This window comes from Cheilinus undulatus, linkage group 24 (genome assembly GCF_018320785.1).
Source record: "Cheilinus undulatus linkage group 24, ASM1832078v1, whole genome shotgun sequence".
NCBI lineage: Eukaryota > Metazoa > Chordata > Actinopteri > Labriformes > Labridae > Cheilinus > Cheilinus undulatus.
The window spans coordinates 5799143-5815779 of record NC_054888.1 but is presented as its reverse complement, the minus strand read 5'-3'; the positions used below and the strand labels follow the sequence as shown (position 1 = coordinate 5815779).

General features: G+C 39.4%; 1 protein-coding gene across 1 annotated transcript; it reads right to left on the bottom strand.

The window, feature by feature from the left end:
* Positions 1-455: 455 nt before the first annotated feature.
* Positions 456-15524, bottom strand: gca (grancalcin). Its single transcript, XM_041782178.1, has 8 exons — positions 15368-15524; positions 12316-12546; positions 8674-8743; positions 5632-5675; positions 5300-5447; positions 5094-5207; positions 4839-4897; positions 456-1372 (listed from the first exon to the last, which is right to left on the bottom strand). The coding sequence occupies exons 1-8, from the start codon at positions 15386-15388 to the stop codon at positions 1346-1348; spliced, it is 714 nt and encodes a 237-aa protein (XP_041638112.1). The 5' UTR covers positions 15389-15524; the 3' UTR covers positions 456-1345.
* Between the last annotated feature and the right edge of the window lie 1113 nt (positions 15525-16637).

Here is a 16637-nt window from a genome sequence, read left to right as displayed (position 1 = left end):
TGGAGTGAGAGACATCAGTGGTGCCACTCCTGTTTGTAGTAGTTTGAGGATTTTATTGATTTCTACAACATCTTTGATACAGTGTACTAGGTTAAAATTACAGATATGTTCATTCTTTTTAAATCCAGTATTTTGCTTCCAGACTTTAGAATTATTTGACTTGATGAATTAGCCTTTAAAACTAGAGAAATCAACATTTATGCAGGAAATCCATACCAGAAACTCCAGCGCTTTGAAGCTAGTTCGCAAACTGGCACAAAAAAACCTTTTATAAGCGTTTGTAAAGTGTTACTGTGAGTGAAATGTTTGCATTTGTATTTTACACAATGCACGATCAACTTTAAATGCAAGCTTGTGTATTCCTGCTCCATTTTCACTTAAAGAAATTACCTCTATTATGTTAACAGACTTCTGAAAAATGCACGATTTATTGTAAAACAAATATACAAAATGCAACTGGTTAAAAAGGTTTATTGTGAGTAACAAAATATGATCTTTACTACAACATTTGGAGTGTGTTGAGGTTGAATTCACTGCAAACTCTAGAAGTGCAGAAACCGGCTGTGACTGAACAAAAACAATAAAAGGTAAATAAGAGTTTATCAGTGTGGTGTTATCTGCTCACAGTCACTTTGGCGAGTTAGCATGTTAAACATTAAGCTATATATCCATTATATACTCTACTGTTGTAAGGCTCAATACAAGTTTAAGAAAATCAGAGTGCACACCATTTTAAGCAAAAGTATCACTGTGACGAAAACAACAGAATGTACTGGCTTTAACAGAAGGCATGGCTATGAAATTCAGTGTATAAGAATAAATCTGACAAATGAGGCTGCTGTGACTATATAGCTATACTTTCTAACATATCAATACATTCAGAGATTAAAATGGCACATAGGTGTCTCACAGGTTCTATGATCCTTTAGTATCATTAGGTTGATACTGAGCACATTTCATTCTAGCAGAAGCTGAATTCCCTCATTGCTTCACTGAAATTCACAAACCTCTCCTCTTTAAAGCCCCTCTGTGCAGTTCTAACACATTTGTAGCATTTTTCAAGTGAATCTCACAATTTTCATTTAAAAGCAGAAATCCTGCACACAAGGGCTTTAAAGTCACTGAAATGTTCAATATTTCCTTCCAATTCGGATACATAATGTGTACATGTTAATACCAGATACATCTTCAGCAAGACTAAAGCATTACAGCGAGCATAACAAGCGATTGGTACTTTACTGTAGCAGCCCAGACTAACATACTGGCCTCCCTTTGCATTCCTGTGAGGCGGTGGTCCAGAATCCACCACTGATTGGTTCGCCCTCTTCTCATGGAGCGGGACTCTTTAGATCGACATCGTGCACTGGATGAACTGAGAGCAGGAGGAGAAGAGGCGGAGAGAGAAGGTCATTCAGAAAGAGCTCTCAGCAGGGACGCTGGGCTGTGCAGGGCGTTTTCACACACGGGTTAAATCAACATTTAAATAATGTAAAGAGAGATGGAATAACACAACAGGCTCATGTTTGACATGCCGAGACTGTGAGACAAACTCACTGCTAATGTTTCCTCTAATCGGAGCCCAGAACAATTACAAAAACCATCATTTCACTAAACGGAACATTTTCAAGCTTTTCCAGCACCTCATAACTGTGGTAATTGCTGAATTTATACAAATACATATAAACTTTAAAATATGTCACTTTCTCATCCTGTAAAACGGGTAACATGCTATAAACAGTGGTCCTCAAATGGTGTGGCAGTGTGCCTTTAGGCGAGTCTAGGTGTGGCATAGAAATTTGTACAATATGTTATTTCTACAACTTTATGGCAAGTACAGTAACCAGGTCTGCCCACAGATTGGGCTGGACCCCTGAAAAACCCCAGAGAACAGGCCCTCCTTGGTTGGGATTTATTGATGATTATCAGTGTATGTGTGTTGGATCAGTAGCATTAGTGTTAGCATCCTGGCTAACAGTTACCTCATTAAGAGCTGAAAAACATGGCTGCTATTATTGGGTAAAAATTGGTGTTGAAATAATTAATTCATGCTATTTTTAACCAAGTTAACCAATTTTTCTACCCATTTTTGCCACTTCTTTTGACAACTTAACCTATTTTGCTGCTTTTATGTTTTTTTAAGCATTTTTGGCCTTTCTTTTTACTACTTTTAACCCTTTTTGCCACTTTTTTTGAACTTTTGCCACATTTAACCCATTTTTGCCACTTTTTGCCCAATTTTGCTGTTGTTTGACCATTTTTGTTTTTGCCATTTTTCCTATAACATTTAACCTCTTTGTGCCACTTTTCTGCCACTTGTGATCTATTTTTCCACCTATTTGACACTTCAATTTTTACCCAGTTTTGCCTTTGTTTGACCACTTTTTTGCCCAATTTTGTCCTTTTTTTATCATTTTCAACCCATTTTTACCACCTTTATACATTTAATTTAGGCCACTTGTAACCATTTCTGCCACTATTTTGACACTTTCAACAAGTTTTTGCCAATTTCAACCCATTGTTTGACCACTTTTTCGCCCATTTCTGAATTTGTTTTGCCACTTTTTGCCAAATTTTATCATGTTTTTTCATCACATTTAACCCATTTTTTCCACTTTTGCTATCTCCATGATCCCCCAGATGGTCCAGAAAGCTCCCCCCTTTATCTCCCCTTATAGGCCACCTTGACTTCAACATTATTCATAAAGTCTGTTTTGCATTGATTTAAATATGGTGTGCCTTAAGATTCTGGCTTAACCTTAGGCGGAAAAAAGTTTAAAAACCACTGCTATAAACAACCCAGTAACAGCAGTTTATATACGGACAACAAATTAAAGTAAAAAACAACTAAATCAATATAAACATTGCCCTAACAAAAACCAACAATAATGAAAATGTAAATGTGATGACTAGTGAAAAATTAAAACTGATGCAGGTGCTTTATAAAAAGTTAAATATCATTTCTACTATCCTTCCCTTTCACATCATTTTCACACTTTCACAATGACTTAATTAAAGCTCATTCAGAAAGTATTCAGACCTCCTTCATTTTTTCAGTTTTGTTATGTTGCAGCCTGATTTTCATTTTCATTTTTATTCTCATTAATCTATACTCTGTACCCCATTATCAGAAGGATAGCCATCCCTGCAGCCCTCCACTGATATGGGCTTTACGGCAGAGTGGCTAGACTCTCCCCAGTGCAAAACGCATGAAAACCTGCTTGGAGTTTGCAAAAAGCACCTGAAGGTCTCTCATAATGCTTCAGTCAAGACAGGGTTCTAGATCTGGTTCCCTTCTGGAGTCTCATAACCTTGGTGCTTTCTGGCAAACCAGACTGTGTTCACCAGGTTTTAAGCAGAACCAAAGTGGGGGGGGTGTGATGGACGTGTACCACCAAGTCCAGCTCCTCTTTCACCCTGGTCTTCCTGCTGTCCTGATATTCCTTCTTCAGTTTCTTGTGTTTATCAATTATTGAGTCTGGCCTTCAGATCCCCAGATCTCAACCAAACATTTTGTCTCCTCAGCAGAGGAGCCAAAATGTTTCTGCTCATCTTTACAATCTAGAATATGACACGAGACTGGTGAGGGTTGAGGGAAAGTAGAGCAATGTTCAGAAGTGTTTTCATTTAAAACCTCTGACCTCTGACTTGGCCAAAGTTCACCTTCCAACCTGGTAATGACCCTCAGCACATAGTCAAGACACAGGACTGTCCTTAGAGACTATTCTGTGAATGTCCTAGAGTGGCCCAGCCAGAGTCCTGACTAGAAACCTATCAAACATTTCTGGAGAGACTGGAAAACGGCTGTCCACTGATGGTCTTCATCCAGTCTGACTGAGATTAAAGAGGTAGTGAACACTTTAACTTTTTTTTTTCAACTGTACACTGAGGTATCTGACTGAACTATAATAAAACACATCAGTGTTGGTTTTATAGCTAAAATTTGCACCAAACTGATAAAAATCCGGATTTTACGGCTTTTAATCAGCTCAAACGGACATCTGCCTTGAAAAATCTTTTCTGAGAAGGTGGGGCTTATGTGACCGATGGTCGGTTTCTACGTCACAAACTCTATATAAACGGTAGAGCGTTATCGCCTCTAACTGACTTTACCATTCAGAGACCACTCCCATCCTCTCCTGCCTGCACCTGCATTGTCTCTCCCCGAGAGCTCCGGCTATTGTAACGCTGCTGCTGGAGCCAATGGACCGAACAGGTAGTGCTCAGAACCACCACGGTCCACCACGACACTATAGCCTGTGTCAGGGGGACTCTAGAGGGGAAAACTCCTCCACTTTAAAAGATCGCTATGAGGCAGCGGTGCTGTGGGACTCTGTGTCTCTCTTTGACAAGGGGACGTCACTGTCACTCCCGCCTCATCTGGAAAGCCCCGTCCTTTTCCCCCCTCCCTCCTCTCAGAACCAAACTGCCCACTTTCTGTGCATTTTTCAAATTGCGGAGGTGGGTGGAGTTAGCTCTGAGCCGGGGGTTCACTTACACTTTACAAGGATTTGCAAAGAAGAATGACAGAAAATTTCCCAATCCAGGTGTGCAAAGCTTGTTGTGTCATATTCAGAAAGACTAACTGCTGCAAAAGGTGCTTCAACAAAATACTGAGTAAAGAGTCTGAATACTTAGGTCAGTTTTTCTTAAATTTGCAAACATTTTTAAAATCCTGTTTTCACTTTCTCATTATGGGGCACTGCATACAGATTATGAGAGAAAAAATAAATGTAAAGAATGTAGAATCAGGCTGCAACATAACAAAACTGAAAAAAGTGAAGGAGGTCTGAAGACTTTCTGAATGAGCTGTAACTACAGACGAGTGCTTACAGACTTACATCATCATAATGGAAGGTGACAGATCCCTGCTGCATGGTGTCTCTCTTCCTGAAGTTGTCTGCAACAAGAAAGTAAATGCTCTCAATGCTGAAGGGTGAACATTTCAAATAATATCCCAGCACCTTCTGATGCAGAAAATATCACAGCATTCAGAGATGAAGATGTTAGGTAAAGGTTAAATCAAAGTTTTAGCTTCTAGCTGCACACACAAAGCTTTCTTTGTCTTAAACGGATCCTGTTTCTACTTTTTGTACCTGTGAGAGATCGCAGTTTGACACAGCAGGCAACGTAGTCATCGAAGAAGATCCTTCCTCCTTTGTTGTAGCGTTTGACGATGGCATTTAGAGCCTGAGGACTGATGCGATAGCCTGGGGAAGAGGTGTCACACTTTAATTTATCTCACTGAGATAGACAACACACACCCTGACACATTAAATCATCAACACGTGGAGCGTCTCACCCATAGCGTTGATTGCCTGATTCATCTCATGAGGTTCCACGGTCCCGCTGCGGTCCTGGTCGAACATCATGAAGTTCTGCTTCCAGCCATTCAGAGCCTGGAAAAGCTCCTTGAACTCATTGAAACCCATCTTCCCTGTGTAGTCTCTCTGATGCACGCATGGTCAAGATTCATAACTGGTGGCCAGTGTGTTTGTGGTGTAAGGTGTGGCCCAGCTGTTTCTAGGTGGAACCACACCCACTGTAAACAAACAGTTTTATAACAATGAATGGAGCCGTACGTGTAGGAGATAGTGAGTCAGAGAACTCTGTTCAGCGTTAAAGGAAGGATACATCCAGCATGGCAATCATGATCCTGCACGTCTCCAGGCTAAATGCTGTGCAGAGAATAAAGAAAACATGTTAAAAACAACTTAAGTCGTCTGCAATGGTGCATTTGTTTTACAGATAGCTGTAAACTAAGGTAGTGAGAAATGTGGTCACTTTTGTATAAACTTCCATGGATCAGAATTCCCTCAGCAGTGACAGCTTTTATAAAGAATGCAGGTTTAGGGTTTAAGGTGTTTTCTCGCTAGTTTAAACCTTGCAAAGCCAATGAAATGGCCAGAACCGTGTCCGTCATCAGGTAGATCCATCTTGCAAAGCTTCAAGCTCATACACTTGTTCCTGGTCAGAGAACGTGGTTTAGTTATACTGCAAGCTGATAAAGAATGGCGGACAGTGAAGAAATGTAGCTATAGCAGTAATTTCTTTAAAGGAACAGCAAAAACCGTACTGAAGATTTTCTTGGTAAAAAGATGTTTTGGTCTGTCGAGCATGCATTATGTAGCCGTCTCCTCAGCATGCCTACTATTGGTTGTTTGCAATCAGCTGACCCTGAATACCCCTTGGGGGTCAGGAAGTGAGTGAGGGGTCAGCCATTAGGAATGAATGGGAATGGAGGGAAGTTCTAACTTTACAGCTCTAAGTAGAACTCTGCGCTGCAATAATCCTACAAAAAAATCTACACGGATTGAATACGATAGCTACGCTTTACAAAACAGTGATTTTTTTACCACAGTTTTACAGATTTACCTGCCCTGGAGGTGATCAACATCACAAATACTCAGTCCTCAGTGATGTGCTATCAACTCGAACCTTGTTGGATAAGTGGCCGAGTGATGATCAAGCTTTCTCTACGAAACAGCTCTTTAATGTGAGCCATGGTAGCTAGCTCTGGTTTGAGTGTCAGGTTCATTTCCTCCATACTTTACTGTTATCCAAGCCACATTTAAAAGCCAAACTGATACCAACAGAGCTCTTTTGAGCTGTGATAGGGGTCTCTTAAAAAAAAGGCAGATTTCCCATCACAACAAGTGAGGCTGGAGGTTGCTGAGTAGGACATCAGCTGGAGACATGAGTAAGATCAGAGTTTAATGAGTTAAATCATGGCAAACCTGGACTGAACCAAACCAGCCCAGATATTTAACTAGTTTCAAGACACAAAGGTAGCTTAAGAGTTAGGAACATTTAGATTTTTGCACTTTGAATGCTTGGCATAGAGGTAAACAGCTCAAAACAGTATTTTTGGTTTCATTTCTCTATGTAGAATTCAACTTTTACCCCCCAGGGGGTTTCTATGCTGCCGTGGGACGCCATCTGCACAGAATCTTTGTCATGTTTTGTTGCTCTGAATGGCCCATAATAAATACACGTTCATCTAGTCACCATCAAGTGAGGGTTTTTTAAGTTTTTTTCCTTTCCCAGGCTTGCTGCACACTTTTAAAACCCCCATCTATGGCTTTGAAAACCTTTTCAGACCTACACAAAGAAAAATAACACATTTTTTAAACCATGGAGCTTTATGTGGGACTCAAAAGCAATAAGTTGCAAATGACTTCTTAGTGACAGGCATTCTCTTTATTTTTCTTTGAACATGGATTTTCACTTCTTCTCTCTTTTGTTTGCAGTATATGAATGCATATTCACAAAACTGCAATAATGTCGTAAATACCATAAATTGTCACATTAACAAGTAGATTCCAGAAAATTTTTAAAAATTCAAATCAAAACTCGTCGGGCTTTTCAAAGGAGTGTCTATGGCGTCACCTCTGAAGTTTAGATTTCTTGACAAAACTTACAATCCAAATACAAACAGAAGGCAGCAGCTGTTAAACCTGCTTTTATATCTTTAGGCATTTTAACTCAAACATCCTGAAGGCTAAAGTTTTTACTGACAGGCTCAGAGACAAAAACTTAAAGAGCTGCAGCTGTCAGTGTTTCTCTTTTACAGCCTACTTCTATCCAGCAGACTACTAGTGGTGATCACTCACTGAATCAATGTCTAAGAAAACTATAATAGAGATTTCTAAAAGCTTCCTGTATGTTCTGATGGTTGAGGTACTATTAAGAATGCAGGCAGCAGGAGTACACCAAAATACTGACTCAAGAATGACAAATATGGACCTGACAAACATTACCTAACTAGCCTGAGCCCTTAATGAATAATTATCCACCATACTTTAATAGAAAAAAATGTTTATGCAGCAGGTTTAATGACACCTATAACATACATGTTAATAAATATATATTTTCCTCAAATTTGAAATCTTAAACACATATTTCATCAACTACCTCCTGGCCTCCTGTATATCTGTGAGTATTTTGTTTCACTTCCACTGACACAGACTCATCAAGCAGCACATCTGTGCAGACGTTACAGTGGTTTGACAAGCTCACATACCCTCCCCCAAAGGAAGTGGTCATTTGCAAATCCTCCATATAACAACACTAGATTTAAAAAAGGTGCAGGTGAGTGTGGGGCTTCAGGAGAGTCATCATATTTTAGATTATCTTAATGATGTTTTGATGCTTGTAGTTGTTTCAGAGCACCCAGAAATTAAAGACTCTGCACCTTCCTCAGTCTAAAAACCTATTCCATGTCTCCAGCTTTACCATTTAAAAAATGAAGAGGCCTTGTGTCTCCTGTTTAAGCTCGCAAGAAGTTGCTCTTGGTCATCTTTAGAACTGATTTTAAAGATTTAACTGATTACTTAAAGTTACAGAAAGGGTTATAATTAAAGCTAGCTTTCATATCACTGGAATACTATCCAACATATATTGTATGACTGTCAGAGCCTACATCGGTTGATTTTAAAAGAAAAAAAAAAATTGCAGTTTCATTTTTTGAGATTTTATCCAGTAAACTGGATTTTAAATCTGCAGATAAGGACTCTGAGCGAGTGCAAATTGAAGAAGAATGACTAACATGTTTGGAAAGCATCAGCTGCTAAGGCTTAAAACATGCTAACAACTCCTTCACTGCACTTCTTTTCAGTTTTCTTCAATGCACAATGTAAGCGATCCTTTACTATAAGAAAGGAGAAGTGAACTTACGAGTGTAGCTGCCGGTGAAACCAGACTGGGTCAGACACCTCTGGAGCTCCTCAGCATCGACCTCACCGTCCTACACAGAGAGACATTCAGTCTTAACTCTCAGAGCAGTGTTTCCCACACATACAGTCATGGACGAAAATGTTGGCACCCCTGGAATTTTTCCAGAAAATACACCATGTCTCCCAGAAATTGTTGCAGTTACAAATGTTTTTGGCATACACGTGTTTATTTCCTTTATGTGCATTAAAGCAATAGAAAAAATTCGAAGAAAAAAGACAAAATTGACATAATTTTACACAAAACTCAAAAAGTGGGCCGGACAAAATTGTTGGCACCCTTTTAAAACTGTGGGTAAATCATTTTATTTCCAGCATGTGATGCTCATTCAAACTCACCTGTGGCAGTAACAGGTGCTGGCAATCTAGAAATCACACCTGAAGCCAGTTAGGATGTCTAAAACTTGACTCAACCTTTGTGTTGTGTGTCTGTGCGTGTCAGACCAAGCATGGAGAAGAGAAAGAGGAGCCAAGAACTGTCTGAAGACTTGAGAAGCAAAATTGTGGAAAAATATGAACAATCTCAAGGTTACAAGACCATCTCCAGAGATCCAGAAATTCCTTTGTCCACTGTGCGTAATATAATCAAGAAGTTTATAACCCATGGCACTGTGGCTAATCTCCCTGGACGTGGACGAAAGAGAAAAACTGACAAAAGAATGCAATTCAGGATAGTTGGAATGGTGGATAAACATCCTCAGTCAACTTCCACACAAATTCAGGCTGTCCTGCAGACTCAGGGTGCAAAAGTGTCAGCTCGAACCATACGTGGTCATCTGAATGAGATAAAGCCCTATGGCAGGAGACCGAGGAGAACCCCACTGCTGACAAAGAGACATAAAAAAGCCAGACTGGAGTTTGCAAAAATGTACCTAATAAAGCCTAAATCCTTCTGGGAGAACATTTTGTGGACAGATGAGACTAAGGTAGAGCTTTTTGGAAAAGCACGTCATTCCACTGTTTACAGAAAACAGAATGAGGCCTACAAAGAAAAGAACACAGTACCTACAGTCAAACATGGTGGAGGTTCAAGGATGTTTTGGGGTTGTTTTGCTGCCTCTGGCACTGGGTGCCTTGACTGTCTGCAAGGAATCACGAAATCTGGAGACTATCAAAAAATTTTGGGCCGCAATGTAGGGCCTAGTGTCAGAAAGCTGGGTCTGCGTCAGAGGTCATGGGTGTTCCAGCAGGACAATGACCCCAAACATACTTCAAAAAGCACTAAGAAATGGTTGGAGACAAAGCTGGAGAGTTCTGAAGTGGCCAGCAATGAGTCCAGATCTAAATCCCATTGAACACCTATGGAGAGATCTCAAAACTGCTGTTGAAGAATCACCCTTTAAATCTGAGAGGCCTGGAGCAGTTTGCAAAAGAAGAGTGGTCCAAAATTCCACTTGAGAGGTGTAAGAAGCTTGTTGATGGTTATAGGAAGTGAGTGATTTCAGTTGTTATTTCCCAAGGGTGCAACCAAATATTAAGTTGAGGGTGCCAACAATTTTGTCCGACCCATTTTTTGAGTTTTGTGTAAAATTATGTCAATGTTGTCTTTTTCCTTCGATTTTTTGATTTGTTCCAATGCACATAAAGGCAATAAACACATGGATACCAAAACATTTGTTGATTGCAACAATTTCTGGGAGAAATGATGTGTATTTTCTAGAAAAATTCCAGGGGTGCCAACATTTTCATCCATGACTGTAGATAATGCTTGGACAGGACACCCAGGTATATTTGCCCACCATTTTTTCCTCTTCTGCTTTATTAAAAACATATACACTCACTGGCCACTTTATTAGGCCCTTGTTCAATTGCTTGTTAACACAAATATCCAATCACATGGCAGCAATTAAATGCATTTAGGCATGTAGACGTGGTCAAGATGACTTGCTGAAGTTCAAACCGAGCATCAGAAAGGGGAAGAAAGGGGATTTACATGACTTTCATTTTGGCATGGTTGTTGGTGCCTGACAGGCTGGTCTGAGTAGTTCAGAAACTGCTGATCAACTGGGATTTTCACAAACAACAGAGTTTTGAGATGATAGAAAGGCAACAGTAACTCAAATAACTACTTGTTGTAGAATACCATCTCTGAACGCACAACATGTCAAACCTTGAAGCAGATGAGCTACAGCAGAAGAAGACTACAGCTAGGTTCAGGAAACTGAGGCTATAATTCACACAGGCTCATCAAAATTGGAAAACAGAAGACTGAGAGAACACTGCCATGTCTGATGAGTCTCAATTTCAGCTGATGGTAGTGTTGGGATTTTGCGTAAACAACATGAAAGGATGAGTCTATCCTGCCTTGTATCAACTGTTCAGGCTGGTGGAGGTGTAATGGTGTAGGAGATATTTCCTTGGCACACTTTGAACCCCCTAGTACATACTGAGCATTGTTTAAACGCCACAGCTTACCTGGCTATTGTTGCTGACCGTGTCCACCCTTTTATGACCACAGTGTACCACCTTCTGATGGCTACTTCCAGCAGGATAACGCACCAAAATTCAAATCATCTCAAACTTGTTTCTTGAACATTACACATGCACTCCAATGGCCTCCACAGCCACCAGATTTAAATTCAATAGAGCACCTTTGGGATGTAGTGAAACGGGAGGTTTGCATCATGGATGTGTAGCCGACAAATCTGCACTAGCTGTGTGACGCCATCATGCCAGTATGGACCAGAATCTCTGAGGAATATTTCTGACACCTTGTTGAAACTATGCCACAAAGAATTAAGGCAGCTCTAAAGGCAAAAAGGGGTCCAACCCGGCATAGCAAGGTGTACCTAATAAAGTGGCCGGTGAGTGTAAATGCAACTACCTGAGGAGCAATATTTCATCTTAAAAATTCAGCTTCTAGTCTTGTTGTTTGAACAAATTTTTCTGCAGCTGCTTGCTGCTGCTATCCTGCACTTATACATGATGTCTCGTCAACTAAAAGTCTTCAAATGTGCTCACCTGTCGTGATTAAAAAATAGTAAGTCAAACATTTTAGAATTTGAGTGATATTTGAGTATCTTTACAGAACGTACTGCTGATGAATACTGTCAAAAGAGCAGAAACACAAAAAAATAAACCTAAAAAATTAGGCAGGTGGGATGATCCTCTCTGCCAGCACAAGCTTCAAATGACTAATAAAAAACGATTCAAATTAAACATAACGTTAAATGACTTACTTGCACAAGCAGACCTCTACAGGTAAGTGCTGACAGCTTATTTGTGTTTGTTAGCTCATTAGCCTACAGTAAACACTGACCGGTTCAGTGGAGAGGATATACAAAGCTGACAGACGTCAACAACATAAAGAGCTAAAGGGCTAAACACGTGACTACAAGATAAGACACATTTTTCAACACATAACCCTCCAAAAATCATGACTACATAACAGACTTTACATAAAAAGCTGTTTTAACTTCACACTTGGAATCAAGTTCAGACAGAGCCTTAAAATCTCTTGACCATGAAGTTACTGAAAACATGTTTTGTTCTGCCTTAACATGAAATATGAAAGCATCCTTCCACTGAAAACAGCAGCTGTTTGTTTTATTATTCTTATAAAGCTTTATGTGTAAGATTCACTCACCTGTCCTGCTATGGCTGTGAAATAGCCCCACATTGGATCATTGGCAGCTGGTGCTGGAGCGCCATATGTTCCTGGATAGGCCCCTCCATATGCAGGAAACCCTCCATGGGGTGGTGCCCCTCCCATTGGGCCACCCATGTGCCCGGGCATGGGGCCTCCCATAGGTCCTCCCGGCATGCCGTGGGGTGGCATACCCTGAGGAGGCATGCCTGGCATCGGAGGACCCCCATACTGCAGCAGAGAGGAGATCAGGGAGGAGATGACAGATTGAACGGGTTCAAGCTGCTCTTTATGTCAGAAAACATTCCTTGATATGTTCAGACTTGGTTTCAGCTTTAGAATTACAGAGTATCTACTGAACACTTCTCCTCAGTCAGTAAGGTTAATATTCGACTTTTCCATGCTAATAATCTGCACCATCAAAGGTTGTCAAGCTGCCTGACACTTCAACACTTTTATACCACATCTTTGAAAAGATGGATCCTCTATTGTTTCAGTGATCCATACTAGTATCAGTGTTTCTTAAATAATGCGCCCTGAAGCAGGACTGGTTTGCCATGGAAATTTGTGCAGCCATGCTATAACTACAGCTAAAGAGTTTTATGCTGCAGTTACAGCATGTTTGAAAGCGGTCACTTTGTATTTATACGGATATCTTGAGATTTCTGCGTCATCTCAGGTGTGCTTTGGGCAAAAAAAAAAAAAAAGGTTGACCTGATCTAGAGGTGCTGGAGACTTTTTAAAAACTGCATCTTTTTCATAAGACAGATGAACAGGAAAGGACTGACTCTATCAAAGTACCCAAATAAGCTCCTATACGATGTCTAAATTGCAGAAGTAGAGTTGGCAATGTTTTATTACTGTATTAGTGCAGTAGACACGGTGCAGGAGATTGCCCGCAATTTTTGATGATTGTAAACAAGAAAGTTTCTGATATCAGATGCCAGGGATGTCTATTTTTATTACTCTGAATTGAAACAGGCAGTACTACCTACAAGTGGGGAAATGGGAATGCTTTATGACAGCGTTAGTCAACAATGCTCAACCAAACAGCCAAATTGTTGAAAAATGCCTTCAAAGCAGGCATAAAATGGCAAAAGTTGGGTGAAAAGTGGAAAATCGGGGAGTAAAAGTGACAAAATAGGGCAGAAAGTGGCAAAAAATGGCCAAAAGCAACAAAAACATGGGGAAAAAAATAGTGTAAAAATGACTAAAATGGTTAAAAAGCAGCAAAGAGTGGCAATAATGCTGTAAACAGTAGCATTTTAATGGCAAAACGAGGCTTAAATGGGCAAAGTGGTAAAAAATGGCAAAAAAGGGAAAAAATTGCAAATACCAAATAGAAGGATAAAAGAGGCAAAAATGGGATAGAAGTAGTAAAAATGGGCAAAAAGAAATGGCAAAAATTTTGAAAAAAGGGCAGTGGAAATATACATACAAAAAATAAAGGCTGAAAATTAGAGGCAACTGTATTAATGAGGAGATTTAACCAATTAATGTGACTTGCAGTGGATGATTTCTGAGGTCATAGTTTTCCCTTTATAAAGGTTTTTATGGGGGAATAATATTTCAAATTCAGACATAAAGGAGCCACAAATCATCACAAACGAGTGTCACTGCTTTATGGGCTCCTGCTGCTTAAACTGAGGCCAAAAATTATCCTGATAATCCTGAATATAAGCAGGTATGCACAATAATAACTTTAAACAGCTATTCAGATATTTACAGATTCATTCTATCAGACACTGTTATTGATACTGATATATAAAAGTACTTCAGACTTAAACTTCAGCCCTTAAAACACATTGTTTTGAAGTTTAAGGGATAAGGATGAACAGAGAAAGAGATCTGTTGGTCCTGCCTAAAACCCCACAAACATACTCGTACATGCAGCCGATATATCTGAGAGAAATACGGCCAAACACCGTCCAATCTGACGATATTAATATCATGCATCCCTGATATATCTGGACTAAAATACTCACTGGAACTTTGAATAAAGTTCAAACTGGTTTTGTTGCTTTAGTTAAACATAGCCTGTTCCACGTAAAAACAGTAAGGGTATTTTTTCAACTACTTGGCTATTTATGTAGAAAAAACACTTTAAAAGCACAATAAGGTGCTGTATTTCAGATTGAATATCCTTGAATGGCTAGACATGTTTATTCTGAGTGCATTGTTAAAGGTGAGACATGCATTAATTTAAAAAACATATTACAGGAGCACAGTCATTTCAGCATTGATATTAGGATAATATGAAAGTTCTGGTATAGCTACAATGCATGATCTAATTACATAAAGCTTTTCCTTAAGATTAAGATAAAAAATAACAAATTTCCAATATATCCTAAAATAGGATGCTAGATAGTAACTATTCAACAGGAGCTATGAACACATGAACAGCCTGCAGAAAACATTCAGCGATCAAACTTAGATTAAAAGCAACTTTCTACTACTTTATAAGTTTATACGTGCTTATGTTTATATTCCAAGGGCTACAGGTCTGTCTACAGGAATTTAAATTCCTATCAGACAAAAGGACAAAAATAGAGAAGGGTGTGTCTGTTGTCTATGTAACTAATGAAGTGTTTCAAGCTGGAGCTTCTCCCACCTATCTATGTGACAGAGTAGTATTCCCTGTGCATTAAGTAAGGCTCGTCATGTTACAGTTTATTAAATGGTGGGTACAATTATAGAGGCTTTATAAACCACATGATACGGACGGTGCGGTCACATTTCTTTATAACCAGCTAGCAGGTTAAAGGTGAGGGCCACATTTCTTTCCCCCTAAACCGGAAGTCATTTTACCAGGTTTGGTATTACAGTTTAAATATGGTGGTGATATCGACAAATCTCTCATTTCATAATATCAATAAAAAATGTCACTTTGTCGTAAGAGTGTATAAATATCCACACAGCAGAGAGTAAAACCTGTCAGAGAACATACTGTGACAAATTATTCCCTAAAACAGAACCCTCAGGCTAGCATTTCTGCTAACAAATGTAGCTATTTCATCACTCAGAGTTAGCGGTAAAGAAATAATTCACTCACCCCATATCCTGGATACGCCATTGAGTAAAAGTGCAGGAAAATGTCACAGGTGTGCAAACGTTTCGGTGTTACTGGCGCTAATTACAGCTCACTGCTTCACCACTCGAACTTCCGACAAGTCAAAGCAGTTGCTACATCACATCCGAGCTCGCGAGAGTTGTCGGAAGTACGTTGATTGATTACGCTGATGACCAATGGATAAGAAGGAGTGGGAAAGACCCGCCCACTACGTTTGTTCTGCTGCTTTTAGGGAACTCCTGGGAGAATTGAACACGCTCCGAGGAAACGATCCGAATTAGAGGAGCTTGTTGAGAATAAAGACACGTATGCAGCAAATTAGGAGTAAAAAAATGTTGGAAACATTACATTACGTTTCAGAGCCGGTGTGTTTAACGGTAGAGAGAGTGTTAAACTGACCCCTTTCCATTTGTTAGAGATTAGGAAATTTAAATTTCCGGGTTTTCAACATATCACTGAAATATTTCCAGTGCCGTTTCCTTTTGACGTTATCGCTGATTTAAAATAACACATTTGTGATTTATAAGTGGCGCATTACTAATGCATTACCCTGTTTGATAAAGTTTTAGCTTCAAACACCAGATTTTTCAGCCGTTATGTTTCTTTTAGCGTTTTTTTTATATTTAGCAGCTCTTGGTGTCGTTCCTTTCACCACTAGATGGTGCTATTAAGCCTTTTTTCCACCGTTATTAATGTTTTTTTTTTTACGCTTTGACACAGATCTGTGGTCGTGTTTTTGGATGCAGAGGATTAAGTCTTTTCTTTCTAACCTCAGGCAGAGAAACTGTTTCCCCCAAGAGCCTGAAGAGGAAAGCTGACACAAAACACTACAGATTGAATTAGTATTTGAGTGATTAGTATGTGTTAATCATGCATTATATTTGCCAATAATGGCTGCAAAGTTTAGGTCAAACATCAGTCATTTCTAATTAAACTCTTTTAATTTGATCGTTTATAGAGCTGATTTAATAGATATAGGGATACAAAGACAATACGTTCCCCTTAAAAATTTGTTTTCTCCTAATTTAATAGTCTTTTGGAGGCCGGTGGGAAGCTTTGGGGCGACAATGCCTTAGACAAGTTCCTCAAAATCTCAAAGCCAATTCTGCCAAAATTTCTCATAAAATTCCCTCAAAATTCCATGAAAATACCTGCAAATTCTAAAGCAATTTTCCCTCCAAAATTCAAATCAGATTACATTTACATTTACCAAACTGCCATGAAAATGCAAAGAAATTCCAAAGCGAATTTT

Coding starts and splice junctions, on each gene's coding strand:
- gca (XM_041782178.1), bottom strand. CDS start 15,388: ATGGCGTATCCAGGATATGGG. Junction 5,208..5,299: donor TCAGGCAATCAACGCTATGG/GTGAGACGCTCC, acceptor CCTCTTCCCCAG/GCTATCGCATCAGTCCTCAG. Junction 4,898..5,093: donor CAAACTGCGATCTCTCACAG/GTACAAAAAGTA, acceptor TTCTTGTTGCAG/ACAACTTCAGGAAGAGAGAC.